This window comes from Haplochromis burtoni, unplaced genomic scaffold (genome assembly GCF_018398535.1).
Source record: "Haplochromis burtoni strain Fernald_Lab_line unplaced genomic scaffold, NCSU_Asbu1 Contig_372, whole genome shotgun sequence".
NCBI classification, from domain to species: domain Eukaryota; kingdom Metazoa; phylum Chordata; class Actinopteri; order Cichliformes; family Cichlidae; genus Haplochromis; species Haplochromis burtoni.
In genome coordinates, this window is record NW_024582733.1 from 226,936 (window position 1) to 245,078 (window position 18,143).

General features: G+C 39.2%; 1 protein-coding gene across 3 annotated transcripts; it reads left to right on the forward strand.

The window, feature by feature from the left end:
- Window positions 1–17,097, forward strand: insig2 (insulin induced gene 2). 3 transcript variants are annotated; one of them, XM_042228973.1, is made up of 8 exons: window positions 1–172; window positions 3,193–3,401; window positions 3,867–4,039; window positions 8,478–8,602; window positions 8,832–8,998; window positions 11,610–11,709; window positions 15,145–15,192; window positions 16,165–17,097. In XM_042228973.1, the coding sequence occupies exons 2-7, from the start codon at window positions 3,283–3,285 to the stop codon at window positions 15,154–15,156; spliced, it is 696 nt and encodes a 231-aa protein (XP_042084907.1). In that variant the 5' UTR covers window positions 1–172; window positions 3,193–3,282; the 3' UTR covers window positions 15,157–15,192; window positions 16,165–17,097. The 3 variants fall into 3 exon arrangements, with proteins under 3 accessions (XP_042084907.1, XP_005943463.1, XP_042084906.1); XM_005943401.2 differs by lacking the exon at window positions 15,145–15,192; XM_042228972.1 differs by lacking the exons at window positions 15,145–15,192; window positions 16,165–17,097 and adding an exon at window positions 13,646–13,699.
- The last annotated feature ends 1,046 nt before the right edge of the window (window positions 17,098–18,143 follow it).

An 18,143-nucleotide genomic window follows, 5' to 3' on the forward strand; every position in this document is an offset into this window, starting at 1 on the left:
GCGGTTACGTCATGCCTTTAAACGCGAACGGCTAGCCGTTCAGCCGGAAGTAGTCACAATAGGGAGAGAAAACTCTAGCTTTTCGTCTGTTTCAGTTCAGTGTTACACGACGAGCAAAAGCCATTGAAATGAATGAATGAATGTGTAAGAACGAGGTGTTTGTCGGCATAAGGTAAGAGCTTGGGCCTTAGCCAGTGTGCTATCACGTACACGACACGTTCGTTCTAGCTAACTATTCAGTGCTTACGTACACACAACGAACCTCACGTTAAGCTAACCTACGTTACCCCGGCAGCTGCGTGTTTTCTACTGTGACTATTTAATTGGGGTGTTTAGTTGTTTCTTTGACATGTTTTGGTCGCCACCAGGTAGTAAAGGACCGGTAAATGGGGGCTGTGTTAATCGGTCTAACGAGGGCAAAATGCTGCGGCAGCCCTGACGCCTGCTAAAAATAAAGCTTTAAAGATACAGATACGTGGTATGAGTGAATGAGGGGCACACGTGATCTACTGGCTCCCCCGATTCAGCCTTGCATAAAAGACGCTAAAAGTTTCAGTAGTCAAATCAGTACAGTTAACTAGAACGTGCATTTTCTGAAGAAACTGCAGTGTGAATGCTTGAATCTGAATGTATGCACTGAAATGAATTAATTGCTGAATTCTAAGTTAAAAATGTTGAATGAGATGAAAAATACAGAAATTTGCACCTGAAAACACAAGTGCTGAAGTGCTAAAAGCTGACATTTACACAGAAGAAGAAGTTGGAAAATAGCTGAAAATGTTTTAAAGGTAAATTAGAAAAACCTAAGTAATGAGAAACGAAAATTTAGAGTCAGAAAACATCTGAATGAATATTAAAAGTTCATATTCTTTGAATCACTGAATGACTAAAATGTGATCCCTCCACTTGGATCCACACAGTTTAAAAAGTTTACATCTCTGAGCTTTGAAAGACATGGTGTTGGAAAGAGAACAACGATGGCGATGTTTTGAGGGTAAAATGATGGCTGTAGAGCAAACACTGTGGACACAGCAGCAGTTGAAAGAGAAGTGTTTAAGATGAATCTTGGCAGAGTGAGAGAGCTCGTTAGGCAGGCAGGTGTCAGCCTGGTTGCTATAGTGACTGCACCCAATGGCTCCATACACACGCACACAGACATGCACCTCACTTTTGCTGCTTAAAATGAACAGAAAAGTCAGCCCAAAACAAATCGTTCCCAAAAGAAAACGACAACTTGCATTGACAAAATTCTTTCACCGTGAGTGCCAGCAATGTCCAGTCTACCAAATTCTCAGTTTTCATGCCTGTGGAGTTTATTATATGGACGTGGTGACAGTGTAAAGATAGCCTGTACTTCTGGTTTTCAAACAAACATTCTGAGCCATTTTAACATTAGAGTCTATGGAAGAGTTGGAGGGAGGAGGCTGTGCATTGGTGACATTTATGAAAGAACCATAACACCTATTACAATAGTAAACACATTGGATGAAAGCGGACAACGATGGCTATGTTTTGAGGGTAAAATGATGGCTGTAGAGCAAACGCTGCGGACACAGCAGCAGTTTTTAAAAAAGATTTTAAGATAAATTCCCCCCCTCCTCTCACTCTAGCAGTTGAGCTGTCTCACTCTAGCGGCAACATTCCGTCCCATACACACCCATTATAAATTCTGAAACGGGTGGAAAAAAGTATGAAACTTAAACTGGAACTGAAGAAAAAGTATAATAGATATTGAAAAGATAAATACAAGTTGAATAGTTGAATGTCTTGTCTTCATTTTAAAGTTTGAATGGTGGCTCTATGTCAATGTATGTGGAAGTAGATACAGTTTAAAGAGGAGGAAGTTGAATGAGAATTTGAAGGGTCTCTCCATTGAAATACATGGGAAATATTTGTTGAAAAAACTTGAATAATTTTAAAAATATAAATGTTAAAAATGAGAAAAGTAGAAGCAGTCATGTCCAAAAGAAGAGGAATCTAACGGTGTTTGAATGGTTTTTCTAAGTTGAATGGTTTTGAAGGAGTTAGATGCCAAAAAGCATTCACACTAATAAAGATTAGAAGGACAATACTGTGAATGCTTTTCAAGCATTCACACTAATTATCCAGCGCAAGCTCACCATTCATCTGCTCAAACTGTCTGTAGATAGAAAAACGTCGCAGCATCGCAGCATTATATTCAGCATTGGTTAATATAGCTGCTGATACATCTGCTACAGTGATATGTAAAAGTATTTGTCCCCTTCCTGATTTCCTGTGTTTTAGTTTTTTTGTATGTTTGTCACACTTAAATATTTCAGGTAATCAAACAAATTTAAATATTAGACAAAGATAACACAAGTAAACACAAAAGGCAGTTTCTAAGTGAATGTGTTTATTATTTAGGGGGGAAAAGGCCAAACCTAAATGGCCCTGTGTGAAAAAGTTATTGCCTCCTCCCCGTTATAATGTAAATTAGCTGTGGTGGATCACCTCTTTGGAAAATCGGTAAAAGTGATTGAGAGCCCTCAGCCAAAATATTACAAAGACAGTCATAAAGCTGTGGGACTTCCATGAACCACAGTGAGAGCCATTAAGTTACCCCCAGAGTGGTAATGATGACTCGTCCAAAAGACCCCAGAACAGAACAGAGGAGAAATGAACATGCTCCACACAGTTTAACAGCCAGTAACCAAATATCCACATGCATACATGGATGGTGGTTACATAATAGTGTATTAGTTTTAGATACATGAATTCAAGTTGCACAGGTTGTATACATGCAGTCAACCACTCATTCTATCTATATACAGGTCATGGTTTTACAGTCACCTCTATGCATGGTTACTGATGGTACAAGACTACATGAATGAGCACAGATTACAGGAATTGCTGATCATGGAGTATAGTTGGTTGTTTTGTGTTGTAATTACAAACAAACATGGAGTATGTAGACTTTTCTGAACATACACTCTGACTTTTAGTTCTGAAAGATACAGAAAGTTTTAACGTTAGAAGCCGTGTATATAATATCTTACACCATAAATCCTTTAGGTTAAAAAAAAAAATGTTCTAAAACTTACTATGTAAAACAATTAGGTCACCCACTGCATGTACACCCAGCTAACCTAGCTTTTTTATGATGTTCTGATTGAAACAGAAATCAGCCTAATTATTTATTTATTTATTTTTTTGCCTGTTCTTGTTTTTCAGCGTGGTTTGGGATGTCAGTGGAGGACATTGACCACACTAATGTTTAAAGATGTCAGACACCATCTGTAATTTCCTGAATTAGTCTTACGAATGTCTCTAACCTTGACGACGATGAGCGGAAGAACAGTGACCGGCGACCAGCAGCAGTGGTCGAGGTCTGGAGAGATGCAGCATTCTCGTGGACCATACATCTCAGCTATCACCAACAGGTTAGCTCTGTGTGCTACAGAAGGTCGCCATAAGAAGAACAACAAAGTCCCATAGTGCTATTTTTACTGTCTTTGCTGTATGTTACATAGTAAGGTAAATCTTTCATTAGTCTTTTATTCATTGAACATTGTAGCACAGAAACTGTAATCTGAGGCTAAGTTGTCCTGCTAAAACTCAACACTGTATGCAGGTAATCTGGGTGTGACCTGGGTAACAAGGTAGCCAAGTTGTCCACTAATGGTCTGTCCCAGCTCCTTCAGTATACTTTTAAAAGTATTTGTGAGCAAGGTGAAGCCCAATTCGCCACTGGTACAATTCTGGTCCAAGAGAGTGTGAGTGTGTGAATGAAGTGCTTAAAGTACAGAGAAAAAAGATCTTTGAGTGGTCAAGAAGACTAGAAAACACAATAGCACCTAAATACCAATCCAGACCAGCATCCTGACGCCTTTTATTTTGCTCTGCAGGACGACCAACCTGTTGATCCGAGGGGCCATGTTGTTCTCTGTGGGCGTCTTCCTGGCCCTGGTGCTTAACTTACTTCAGGTACAGAGGAACATCACCCTGTTTCCCCCTGATGTCATAACCAGTATCTTCTCTTCGGCCTGGTGGGTGCCGCTCTGCTGTGGGACAGCTGCAGGTGTGTGAAACGTTTCCCTTTTCAAAATGAGGTTCAAAAAATGTATTTTAAGTGGCAGGCGAGATAAAAAGCGAAAGAAAAAGTTCAGATGGAAACCACAAAATGTAGCTAGACAAGAGGTTGTGAACCTCCTGCCCCGGTGCTGCCTGTGTCTCTTTGCCCATCTCCAGTTGCTCCCTCTGGAGTTGAAAATGATTTTAACGTCTTTGTTTATCATTGCTGTAAGAAATTCTCAATGTTCTCCAACTCTGTGATGTAGGGTGTAGCTAGAAGTGATACTTGCAACTGAAGTGGTATTTACCTAGGCTAGCTTGCGCTCTAGGATAGCCGCTTCGACGAAAGCTACGAGTCCTTAGCAATAAACTTCTGCTTTTGTGCACAGTGCTATCAGTTTTTCATTATGACTGGGAAACACTTCAGGAGCTGTGTTCATCAACCAGTTTGAACTTTGTAATAATGTATGGTCTTGTGGACACCACTTTGCCTTGGGTCCTTTTGTTTACTTCCATAACGCTCGAGGAAAACAAAGAGAGAGAAGGCAAATCTAAGCTCAGATAAACAACAACAAATGACTTATTGTGTCATTATTTATTTAACAAAATTTAAGCTAAAATGCAGAGTAAGAAACAAAGAACATCCTTAATGTTTTTATGGTAATCAAGAGGGAAAGAGGCACTGCTGTTGCTCTGAGATTTACCTTTTTTTTGCAGATTTAACTGAATTGTAGAAGATCTAAGCAGACAGGTCAGCTTAGGTACTTAGGCACGAGTACCAGTCCTGGCCTTAAATTTATGTCTGCTGTCCTTGATATAGCCTAACATTGCCCGTTACCACATCAGCCGTGCCTGCAACAGTCCAACATAGTGCATCCCTGTACATTTCACAACAATACTTTAAGGTAACTGTTTAGCCTGCACTGCATCTACCATGATTTCCAGTTTATCAGACACCACTGAGCAGGCCTTACCTCTCCTATCCCGTCTTTCTTACATCTTTCTGCATGTCAGAGTGCACTTATCATACACTTTTTTTTCTCTTTGGGAAATACACACTCTGTACAGCTCACAGAAACACCGTGGTCCAAAGTGGCACTTGTCTATGCTCTGTTTATGCTTGCTCATCTTCTACAATGCTAGCAAGAGCTGTCCTCTAGACGGTTCTGCGATGGTACTGAGCTAAAATCTCCATGTTGTTAGCTGAAATCGACACCAAGCAGCACACTAAAAATGAACTCTCTGTATAGCAATAAGTATTAAACTGCTTTTCAGGTTAGATTACTCACTAAGTGAAGGGTACTGGAAAGAATATCGCTCCAGTCTCCTTTATGCCTCCAGTGAATCTTAAATGCTCCACAGCTACAAGCAAATTACTGAGCATGCAGCAAAGGTACTAACCTCTGGGTGCAACAGTGTCAGCCTTCACCTTTGAACCCGTCTGAAGCTCATTGGACACTATCCATCTGTGTCAGGCATAGATAGATCTTTCCCAGTCCTACTTAAAATGAGCAAGTTACACAGTAATAAGCAGAATATTTTGTGAGCACTCACCAGGTGCATGATGGTATTCAGTTTATTATACAATTAAGACACACAGTTTATGCATTTTCTGAATGTTAAAATGGTGTTCCACATAAATTTAAAGGTAGAATTCAGCAAAAACTGAAAATATGTTAACTCATGAAGGTCTGAGAGTCTCAAATCTATACATATGTGCGAATACTAGGTATACGCACATTTTTTATTTTTACTATTTTTAATTAAGTTTATGTATTTTTTATTTTATTTCATTGATTTGTACAAACACAAATAGGACTCAGAGTTGCATGCCAAGCTTTGTAGCCATTCTGTTTCAGAGATACATGCTGATAAATACTCACAGGTGGTAAAATGTTAGATATTTACACCCGCTAGTAATGTTGACAGCCTAACTGATGCTGTGTCACTTTTGTTATAGGGCCCTAATGTTTTGCATCTGCACAGAGATTTTAAAGTGTCTCTTTGATAATGAAGGTTATCAAACTAATATGACATCGAAATGTATTTATTGATCTAAAGACAGAAGGTCCCTGAGTCACTGGTTCTGGCCAATCAAAAAACCTTTCAGACACATGCACTAACTGTTAGTATGATGAAATGCAGTGTACTTGACTTTGAATTGGGGTTGTCAAAAAATAAATGCAAATCCATATTCAGATATTAATCAATACTAAAAATGTATATTGATCTTAATTTGCACCCGTATTGATACAAACTGGCTTCCTGTAGCTGACTTCATCCTGCAGACAGACAGCTGCTCCCACTAACATGTGTCAGTGTTCATGACTGAGCAGCAGTTTGGGAAACATTTCAATAGGACAGTAATGCTCCTGCTTCAACAGCACTGCTGAGTCAAACAAATAATCATTTTCACAATAAATTTTTGATTTTTATAGGGGTGGCTGCAAGATAATAACCCCGAGTTGCTCTCTGATACATCCATCGGAGTGTGAATGTGTGTGACTGTAGTTAGAAAGCACTAAGTACAGAGAAAGTGCTTGTGAGAATGGGTGCGATTGGGTGAATGTGGCATGTTGTAAAGAGCGCTTTGAGCATCAGTCCATTTACCATTTATATAAAAGCATACTTGTTAGTGCTACGTGGCATTTTTAGAAAAATTATGCACACTATACAATTCAGTTTTATTTATACAGAAACAAATCACAACAACGGTTGCCTCAAGGCACTTTTAACATGACGATATCTGTGCACGCACACACATCATTACATTGAAGGTTACAACATACCCGCCAGGCTTTTGGTTTATTGAAATGCTGTCTTCTGGGTGTGATGCTGCCGATGGAAATGTAGAGCAATGCCTGCTGCTCCCGAGTGGCTCAGCACAGAGCACAACAGCCCGAGGCTGTCTTAATCCCCAGACACACAGCGTCGCCCACAGGAGCCTGTCATTTCCACCTGTTGTTGAAATACACAGTACTTTGTATCCCAGGGGACGGCTTCTGCATTCTGTTGAAAGTGCAGAAATAGTTTCACTGCTGTAGTAGCTAGGTTAGTGGTTCCGTAGATGCGTGCTGCAATGAAAATAATCTTTTTGTTTTGTTTTTAAAAATTCTAGGTTGAGTTTCTTTGCTCGCTCAGAAATGAACTTATTTTTGCATGCTGTTGTGCTTATCGAACCATTATCGTTGGCATTTTTACCAGATTAAATGACAGAAATGGGAACAAACTGGGTTTTGTTGTTGTTGCCCCATGAAAGGAAGACCAAGAGTCACCTCTGCTGCTGAGGATAAATACATCCCAGTCACCAGCCTCAGAAATCTCCAGTTAACAGCAGCTCAGATTAGAGCACAGATAGATGCCACACAGAGCTCCAGTAGCAGAAAAATCGCTACATGTTCAGAGAAGACTGTGTGGATCAGGCTCTTTTGGTCAAATAGCTGCTAAGAAACCACGACTACATGTATAGTTCCCACCATGAAGCATAGAGGAGGAGGCATGATGGTTGGGGGCTTTTCTGGTGACACTGGTGGGGATTTATTCAATCCCCCAACATGTAAATAGTCATGAAAATAAAGAAAAACCATTAACTGAAAAGGTGTGTCCAGACTTTTGACTGGTAGTGTACATACAAACACGAACCACTGTGACCACACAAAAACTATTGTAGAAACGCGCACATCCAAACCTGAATAAATGGTATTTAAGGACAAAGTTTAGCTTCACAAATCAGATTATTTTCCATTTCAAAAAGTCTTCTATCCACAAATGTAAGCTGTGTTCAAATCCCGGTGTAAAACTGGGACATCTGGGCGTTGTTGTTTGTTTTTAATAAACTGGACATTTCTTCTTCTAAATAAATAGATTAAAACCATCACACATTAGCCATAAAATGCTGCCTACATGCTGAAATGTTCAGGATTAGTCACTAAGCTAACATCAGTGTTAGACTGCTGTTACTGTGTTATCACACTACCTGAATTACATCTATATTCTAAATATACAGAGTGGTCATATTGCTTTGCAGTTGTGTGGATGGGAGCACGCATATGTGTGACCTGCACACAAATCACTGCACAGTTTATGCTTGTGGATCATATTGTTCTCATTTGCAACACTTTTAAAGCAAATTTCTCTCCATGAGTCTCTGGTGGTTTTGGTAGTTTTGGCTCTTTATTATTGTTACGTTGTTTTCAGGCCCCTCGCTGAACCTCGTTTTGCTACAAGTTTCTTCCTGTTGAAAGGGACGTTTTTGTTCCTACTGTTGCCAAGAGCGTGCCCATAGTGGGTCATCTGATTTTTGGGATTTTCTCAAATATTATAGGGTCTTACGATAATATTAAATCACCCCGAGGCTACTGTTGTTTTGAATTGGTGCTATACAGATGCCTAATTTCCCTTATCTTTCCTCACAGTATTCTTTTTCCTTTTTTCCCCCCTCGCAGCAATGATTGGGCTGTTGTACCCCTGCATCGACAGCCGTCTGGGTGAACCACACAAGTTCAAGCGGGAATGGTCTAGCGTGATGCGCTGCGTGGCTGTGTTTGTGGGTATCAACCACGCCAGTGCTGTATCCTTAGAACGTTGGTATTTTTTTATTTTCTCTTTTTAATAATTTTCCTCTGTACACCACCAGAGTGGACTTTAAATCACACATTCAAGATGTAAGTAAAGCACAGTTTCACTTTTAATTCAAGGAAGTTTGTGTTTAATGACTTACTGGGTAGATGATGGAGCTGTACATTGTGTAAGTGCATCGTAGAGCATTCAGCCTGGTCCTTGACCTCTGCCTGCATCAGAAAGTGGATTTTGCCAACAATGTTCAGCTGTCTCTGACTCTGGCAGCTCTTTCCATTGGCCTGTGGTGGACATTCGATCGCTCCCGCAGCGGCTTCGGTCTGGGAATCTGCATTGCCTTTTTGGGTACGCTGGCCACCCAGCTCCTTGTTTACAACGGAGTTTTCCAGTAAGTTACTCAAACACTAGTTTGCATATTAAGACAATGTGCAGGGTGGAGGCTGATTTGAGAGAAAATCATTACAGTGACAAATGAATTTGGTAACTCAGACTTTACCAATAAATAAACTGCTGAATGCAATAATGTGAACTCCAAGTGAACTTTGTAAGTAGTTCCACTGGTGTGCCAGCACAGACTTATAGCGAACTCTGTCTGGTGGGCTTCTGTATTGTGCTTATTGAATAGAGTAATGTAGCACACTGTAATCCCTGTTTATAATTTAGTATTTGATAATAAGAAGTTATATCAGCATGTAGTAAGTTACCCTCCTCTAGCTCCAACAGTTGAATATTGACTGGTCCACAGTGATCTCTTCCAGCAAAAGAAAACTGACGCACTTAATATGAGGCACGATATTAGCAGCGCCACGCTGCCTTTACAGCACACAGCTATATCCTCCAGCACAATGACTAATGTTAGAGTATGGGCAGAATGCTAGTATTACTGTGCAAAATTCTTGAGCCACCCATTAGCACTTTATATGCCATAAGGAGACAGGCTTTCTTGTAACTTTTAAAGTGGTCTTGAGTGATATTTCTCAAGCGTTCTGAATATGTTTCAGAGGTGTTTTCAGGCCGGTCCATGAACCTGACCATCTGAGAAAGATTTCTTGTTTTGTTGTTAATCCATAACACTGACCTTTAAGTCATTCAAGCGTAAAAAGGCACCTAGAGATCGTACTAGTGTGGTGTTGACGTGTAACAGACAACTTAGCACAGAACCAATTTACAATCTTATATTTAGTTACTTTGTTACTAAAGTGGAACACACGGGTTGTTCCTGTTTCTTTAGTTAAATCTACTAAAAATGCAAAGATAACACAGGACGACAGGCATCAAAAACACGAAAACTTGACATGTCTTGGCATAGTGTGCAGTGTGTACATGAAAACCAATTTGAGGAAAGTGGAGAACCAAAGAAATGGCATGCCTAAAAGCTATCTATAGCAGGTGAACAGTACTGAAAGTTATATCATTAAGAAATATGAAAAAAATCTAGCAACAACTTGACACAGATTGTGAGGAAATGTGTCTTGCCCTTCAATTTGTCCATCTACTCTTTGTTCTACTGGATGAGTGGCTGTCAGTAGTTGATTCTTAAGGAAGGGAAAGGCTGAGGTAAATAAAATTGCACATTAAATTAGAAGTGGACTGAATATCAGGGTCAACTGCTTTTATGGAGTGATGAATTCAAATTCTGACATTTTTATTCACATTGACGTCAGTATGTGTTGAGGAAATCAGGAGAGAGGTACACCGTTGTCTACAGGCACCTAGAAATCACACTGGAGGCTCTGACGTGGTCCGGGCAGCATTTCACTTTGTGATGTTAAGGGTCTTTCCAAAATTAATGGAAGTATGAACACAGAAAAGTACCATCGGATTGTTATCCATCATGCAATACAACCTGAAATAATTCTGATTGACAGCAGCTTAATTTGTCAACACGCCAATGATGTTAAACACACTGTAAGTTCAGTTCACGGGAACTCCATCAGTAATGAGCCCGAGCCTAAATGTTGTCGAGGGATTGAATGGATCATCTTGACGAGGGATAGGAATCGATACAAATGTAGCGATTCAGATTCCTTGATAGATATCGCTTATTGATTCCATTCCTTATCAGTTCTCATTGGCTCTGCTATTAATTCCAAATTTAATTGCCTATTGTGTGGTTAACTATTTGTGCATGTTAGAGGTACTTCCACTCTTTGTTGTGGTCATTGTTGGCGTCATTGCTCAAAGTAATAATGTATTACACACATTACACAGAACACTTTTCTTAAATTTAACACAGTGCCTTACTTACTCCCAGGAGAAAGTAATTTGTTACTACTTGTACACATTACGTTTCTCTGTAAAATGACCTGAAACGTATTGTCTCATAGATATCATTTAATATTATAAACCCACAGACCGCAGTCCCACACACCAACACAAATCCCTATCATATTGAGGACACACATGATCTTTCTCTTAGCATTTAGGTATGAACACAAAGCCAACAGCATGAAGCAAAGATGACAACAAGCTCAGAAAACTTAATAACGATTGATTCTACTTAAACAGGTAGAAATGGAGGCCGCAGCCTGACTGGCTCTGGTCTCACTGGTTCTTGGCTAGCTTAGCGTTAGCATGCTCTTTGTGCAGATATTTGCAAAGAGCCAAAGTTGTGTTAGCAGCATAAGTTGTTTCTGACCTGGGCACAGTTTGCACTTTATAGATGTGAATTGAGAACCAGTTTTAATCTCAGCAGAGAAAAGAATTAAAGGCAGCCACCATCTGAAGAAGAGTTTCTGCAAAGATCACTGTACCCATCTCCCATTTCCCTCTCAACATATAAAGAAATGTCAGGTGGCTCAAGAGTATTGCACAGTAGTGTATAACACTTTTTAAATGACTAGAGATCTTGTCCAGAGACTGGACATTATTAACGATGATGATGATAATGATGATGATGATGATGATGACAAAGCAACCTTGGTTAATTCAAACAGTCAGTTAATTCTGCTGTGTATAGTTTAAAGTGAGTTTCTGATGTTTGCCTTTTCTCTGCCCAGGTACACGTCGCCTGATTTCCTTTACATTCGCTCGTGGTTACCCTGCATCTTCTTTGCAGGAGTAATAACTATGGGAAACATTGGACGGCAACTAGCTTTGGTAAGAAACATATCAGTTTACATTTACATCAGTTACATTAAGGCTAAGCAGTCACTGCTTCTCAATTCATCAAAATTTTTAGAACATTTTCTGCTCTGATTTGCAAAAAGAATTTATGGTCCAAATTTTGAATCTACAGTACCAGTCAAATGTTTGGACACGCCTTCTCGTTTAATGGTTTTTCTTTATTTTTACTACTTTGTACATTGAAGATACAAACTGAAGACACCAAATATATGAAGCAGAATATATTGAATTATGTAGCAAAGGAAACAATGATAAATAACTCTAAATTCAATTTCAATTCAATTTTATTTATATAGCGCCAAATCACAAAGACAGTCGCCTCAAGGCGCTTTATATTGTACAGTATAGCCTATAATAATAGATATAGAGAAAAACCCAACAATCATATGACCCCCTATGAGCAGCACTTTGGCGACAGTGGGAAGGAAAAACTCCCTTTTAACAGGAAGAAACCTCCAGCAGAACAGGCTCAGGGAGGGGCGGGGCCATCTGCTGTGATTGGTTGGGGTGAGAGAAGGAAGACAGGATAAAGACATGCTGTGGAAGAGAACAGAGGTAATTAACAGTATGAATCATGTTATTTCTCACTTTTTGTTTACAACATGTGTTCATTCATAGTTTGTAGATTCTCACTGAAGACATCCAATGTAAATAGTTGTGAAAATGATTAAAAAAAACAACAACAATTAAATGAGAAGGTGTGTCCAAACTTTTGACTGGTAGTGTACATAGAAACATGAACCAAGCTTCATAATTATTTATTTATTTTTTTAAAAATGAAACTGACATTTCTTTTTAAACATTTTTAACATTTAAAAGCACTGGTTTGTCCACTTTCAGGCTATTCTTTGCACTTTGAAATCTGAGCCAATGCTTGAGCCAGGCTCTCTCAAAAGCTAAAAATAAAAGCCTGAAATTTTAACAGGTCTTTCTTAACTTTAAAAAAAAAAATCTGAATCTTGGAGAGATGCATGAAAAAGTGTCTAAGTAGCAGTTCAAGTATGAAAAAAGTCCCCTATGGTAACAAGCCGAATTTTGTAATACTGGAAACACCTCAGTCCATCTCAGTGCACATTTTTAGAATATTTTCTATTAACTATTATCTGTTTAACCATTTAAAAAAAAGACGTTTGACGTCCATAAATAATGTTTAAATGATGTCAATATAAACTATTATATATATATATATATATATATAATATATATATATATATATATATCATATATACATTATATATACTAATATTTAATATATATATATATATATATATTATATATATATATATATATATATATATGTATATAATATATATTATATATATATATATATATATATATATAATATTATGTAAAGTGCTCATTTGTCAGTTCAAAAGAGGTAAAAGTTCTAGTATAGTTTTTATTACACTGAACAAAAATATAAACGCAACATTTTTGTTTTTGCTCCCATTTTTCATGAGCTGAACTCAAACATCTGAAAGTTTTTCTACATACACAAAAGACCCATGACTCTCAAATATTGTTCTCAAATCTTTATAAATCTGTGTTAGTGAGCACTTTTCCTTTACCAAGATAATCCATCCCACCTCACAGGTGTGGCATATCATGGGGCTGATTAGACAGCATGAATAATGTACAGGTGTGCCTTAGACTACGTTCACACTGCAGGTCTCAATGCTCAATCCCAATATTTTTTGGCTGCTCGTTCACACTACAAATAAAATGTGACAGCAAACGCGCTCTAGTGTGAACCCTCAAAGCGGCGCAAAAGAAGACGTCACACACAACGCGCTCTGTTTAGACCCAGGCCAACAGTATTGTTTGACTGATGGCCTTAATATAAAGATTTGTTTCGATTATACAATACAAATAAAATGTTCACGTTTCTCCAACGTTGTCTTCCCAACAGTTTCACTGGATGGCCAGGAAGCGTTCACAATGTCTTCTCCGGCGCTGATAGTTGGCGTCTGTCTTGTGTCAGTGACGTAAAAGACGGATTTAATGCGACATGACCATCAAACAGCAGCCGCTTTCTAAAACATCGGATATGTATCGGATTCAGCACCACATACGAAAGTGACCCAGATCGGATTTGAAAATATCGGATTTGTGCCGTTCACACTGTCACACCATGATCGGATAGATGGGTTGCATAGGGTCAAAAAAATCGGATTTGATGCGCTTTTGCCTGCAGTGTGAACGTAGCCTTAGACTGCCCACAATAAAATGCCACTCTGAAATGTGTCCGGTGAGTATGCTGGCCATGCAAGAACTGGGATGTTTTCAGCTTCCAGGAATTGTGTGCAGATCCTTGCAATATGGGGCCGTGCATTATCATGCTGCAACACGAGGTGATGGTCGTGGATGAATGGCACAACAATGGGCCTCAGGATCTCGTCACGGTACCTCTGTGCATTCGAAATGCCATCAATAAAATGCACCTGTGTTCGTTGTCCATGACATACACCTGCCCATACCAGAACCCCACCGCCACCATGGTCCACTCGATCCACAACGTTGACATCAGCAAACCGCTCACCCACACGATGCCGCACACGCTGTCTGCCATCTTCCCTAAACAGTGAAAACCGGGACTCATCTGTGAACAGAACACCTCTCCAATGTGCCAAACTCCATCAAATGTGAGTGTTTGCCCACCCAAGTCGGTTACAACGATGAACTGCAGTCAGGTCCAGACCCCGATGAGGACGACGAGCTTCCCTGAGATAGTTTCTGACAGTTTGTGCAGAAATTCTTCGGTTATGGAAACCGATTGTTGCTGCAGCTGGTCTCAGGCGATCCTGGAGGTGAACATGCTGGATGTGGAGGTCCTGGGCTGGTGTGGTTACACGTGGTCTGCGGTTGTGAGTCCAGTTGGATGTATGGCCAAATTCTCTGAAACGCCTTTGGAGACGGCTTATGGCAGAGAAATGAACATTGATTTCATGGGCAACAGCTCTGGTAGACAATTCCTGCAGTCAGCATGCCCATTGCACGCTCCCTCAAAAGCTGCGACATCTGTAGCTTTGTGCTGTTTGATCAAACTGCATATTTCAGAAAGGCCTTTTATTGGCACACCTGTACATTATTGATGCTGTCAAATCAGCCCCATGATATGCCACACCTATGAGGGGGAATTGATTATCTTGGTAAAGGAAAAGTGCTCACTAACACAGATTTATAAAGATGAGAACAGTATTTGAGAGTCTTTTGTGTATGTTTCAGATGTTTGAGTTCAGCTCATGAAAAGTGGGAGCAAAAACAAAAGCGTTGCGTTTATATTTTTGTACAGTGTAAATTAGATTAAACTGGAGACTGAGTGTCATTTATAAACTCCACAATTACCAAACTGAGCTACATTTAAAAAAAAAAAAAAAAAGTACAATTTATCATATTTGCTCAATCCAGCAGGAAAGCTGAATGAAAATAGAACTTCTCTCAAGAGAATATGAAGAAGTGCGTCACCTTTCTGTTCATATTTTGACGACTCAGTACTCAGACACTTAATTACCTTAATGTGTCCCAAGTTATAGATCCTGATTCATTTTGATGGCAAGTTTTTGTCTGTAATAGTTTTTAATCAGAATCAGAAAGGGGTTTATTGCCAAATGTTGAGCAGGTTTACAACATTAGGAAATTGCTGTGGTGCTTCAGTGCAAACATAGTGTCATAAATAGCACTTAAATAGACATGAAAAAATAAAAGTAGGAATAAGAATTAAAAGTGCTACGTAGAAAGATATGTGCATGAGGTATACATGAGATATATACATGAGAATAAGAATTAAATTAAATTAATTTAAGGTATTCGAACATCAAAAAAAGACAGTGGCTGTGGATGGACAGACCAAAAACATCTGATTTACATGATGTTGTTCGCTCACTCATCCAAGTTCATCCAGTTTAAGTTTTGTGATCGCTTTCATGACCACAGGTTGATAAAATGAAACCCCTAGGCACGCGGCCTCTTTGGTCAGCAGTGCTTTTCGTGTTGGAAATCACAGATGCTGTTTTTGCCTCGTCTCTTTCTTAGTGTTGAATCATGAACACTGAACTTAACTGAGGCCTGCAGTTCTTTAGAAGTTGTTCTGGGTTCTTTTGGGACCTCCTGGATGAGGCCTCAGGCTCTTCAGTTTTCTTTTCACATAGGTCCAGAATAGCTTCATCCCTCAAAATTATAAAGTGCACGTTGTATTTACTCGGGTTTGTCTGATATTAAATTTGTTTGATGAAACATGATAAAGTACTAAATGTACTAAAAAAAAATAAAAGGTTGCAAATGCTTTTTCACAGCACTGTATATCGACTGATTAAAGAAGTCACCCAGCCGAGTTACAATGATACATCATGTCCATATTGGTATATTAAAGTAGATGGGCTTTAAGTGGTGTTTTGTGTCTAACAGCTCTCCTTCTCCCCTTGTTTCCAGTATGAATACAAATTCATTCAGGACAAGAGCCATCAGGACTGAGGGATGTCTCTGCTGCATCAGACCTCTGCTCAGAATGACCTGAAGCCAGGTGCAGGTTATCAGCACGGACTACAGCTGGCTGATGAGCCAGTCAGGCCGTTTAAATCGATCCCCGACATCTCGATCGGCTGCTGCGCTGTATTTTTGACTGGCTCTGTCAGGCCTTCTGCTACCACATTATATCCATGAACTGACGTGAATAATGAGAGTGAAGTTTCTCTCCTTCCTTTCCTTTATTGCGGTTTATCTGTAATAGACATGGATTAGCAGATAAGCAGCCAACATTCCTCAGATCAGCTTAGATGTTTGCTCCCTTGGCTCGATTGTGCCAAACAGAATCTGTGGGATCTGTTTATTTATCTGCCCTCGTCTCATGATTCTTCCTCATCTGTCGTATATCGGTGGGGAAAAAACAGCCTAGTGAACATATCCAGGATGCATCTATGTACTGGACTTCTTTTTTTATGTAGTTACCCATAATCTACTTTTAGATCTTCTTCATGAAGAGATGTTGACAGGTGCTGGTGCTAAGGAAACAGGATGTCCAGTGTTCCCCTGTAGTGGGTACATGTAAGAGCCCATTATTTTGTGCATTAATTTGTACAGTATCATCAGGTCAAAAAACACTGTCTTTGGGTTTAGGGTTAGAAGTGAGCAACACATTTAGAAATAGAAATTCCATCTATAAATGAAGACTATGGTGTTAATTAGTTTAAAACTAGTTACTGTTTTTTATTTCAGGGAGGAAGACTTGGCCAAAAGTCTTCCTGCTGCCTTTTAGTTCCCAGCTCACTTTGAATGGTGTTGTCCACCTAATGCATGACAGCAGATATGGAGTAACGGTGATGGAACTTCACACTGAATCAAATAAATTCTCTCTGGTCAAACTGGTTTTGCTGTAAGGAGATTTTCTGCTTCTACTAAATCTGTTTTTTTTTTGTTTTGTTTTTTTTTTCATTGTGAAGAGTGACTTTTGTCAAATGAGCAGTCACAAACCTGTTTGTGCAACTCATCATTTCATTGAAGGATAAAATGAACAGAACCTGTTTAGGTCACCACACATACAAACTGGTTCCAGTTTGGTTGGCATGCAACAAAAGAGTTCCTTTCACTGTAATAAAGTCCATTCTTCCCCAGCCACACTCAGTTTTCTGCACATGCACCACAAACATTTCTTAGTGAAGCTTGATTGGGAATCCAGCATCCAACAGCATCACACTGATTTCTTAAATCCAGCTTCACACATCGTTAAATCTGACAGTTTTTGAGAGCTTGGCTCCACAGTGATAATTAGCCTTTAGTGTTTCATTTCCACTTTAATGTGTTTTTACATGTTTACAACAACACAAACTGGTTATTAGTAATTAAAGTCCCCTCCCTTATTTCTTATTAATCGACTCATCAAAATCCGTCTGTGAAGTGCTGTTCATGCTCGTTGATCTACAACACTGTGTATGGTTGAGTCTTAAGGCTGATGATGATTTGTTATGTATATTGTGGTTTACTGACCCACAGTGAAAACCAGGTGTTTAGCAGTTTTAAAAGTCTTGGCTGTGTTTGTTCAGCGGACATACAGAGAAGCCTCCAAACAACGGACACATGCAGGATAACAGCCTGTGTATCATTTGAGGAACAGTTTAATGACAGTGATAAATGCTTTTAAGTGTAATAAGGCCAAATGTATCCAGTGTTTTCTAAGATCAATGTATTTGTTTGGTTGTTGATGTTTAATGACATCTTGTATTTACAAACATTTGAGTACTTTGAATTCCCAGCAAGTTTAACTGGATTCAAAGTCATAAGTGAAGGAAAAACTGAACATTTGAAGTTGGTTTTGGCCCATCTGACTGCTTTTTGGCTCCATGTAAAATATACATTGTATATTATACTCGCATAGTTCAAGAAGTATTTATGGGGCATTGTTTTTCTGCTGTTTT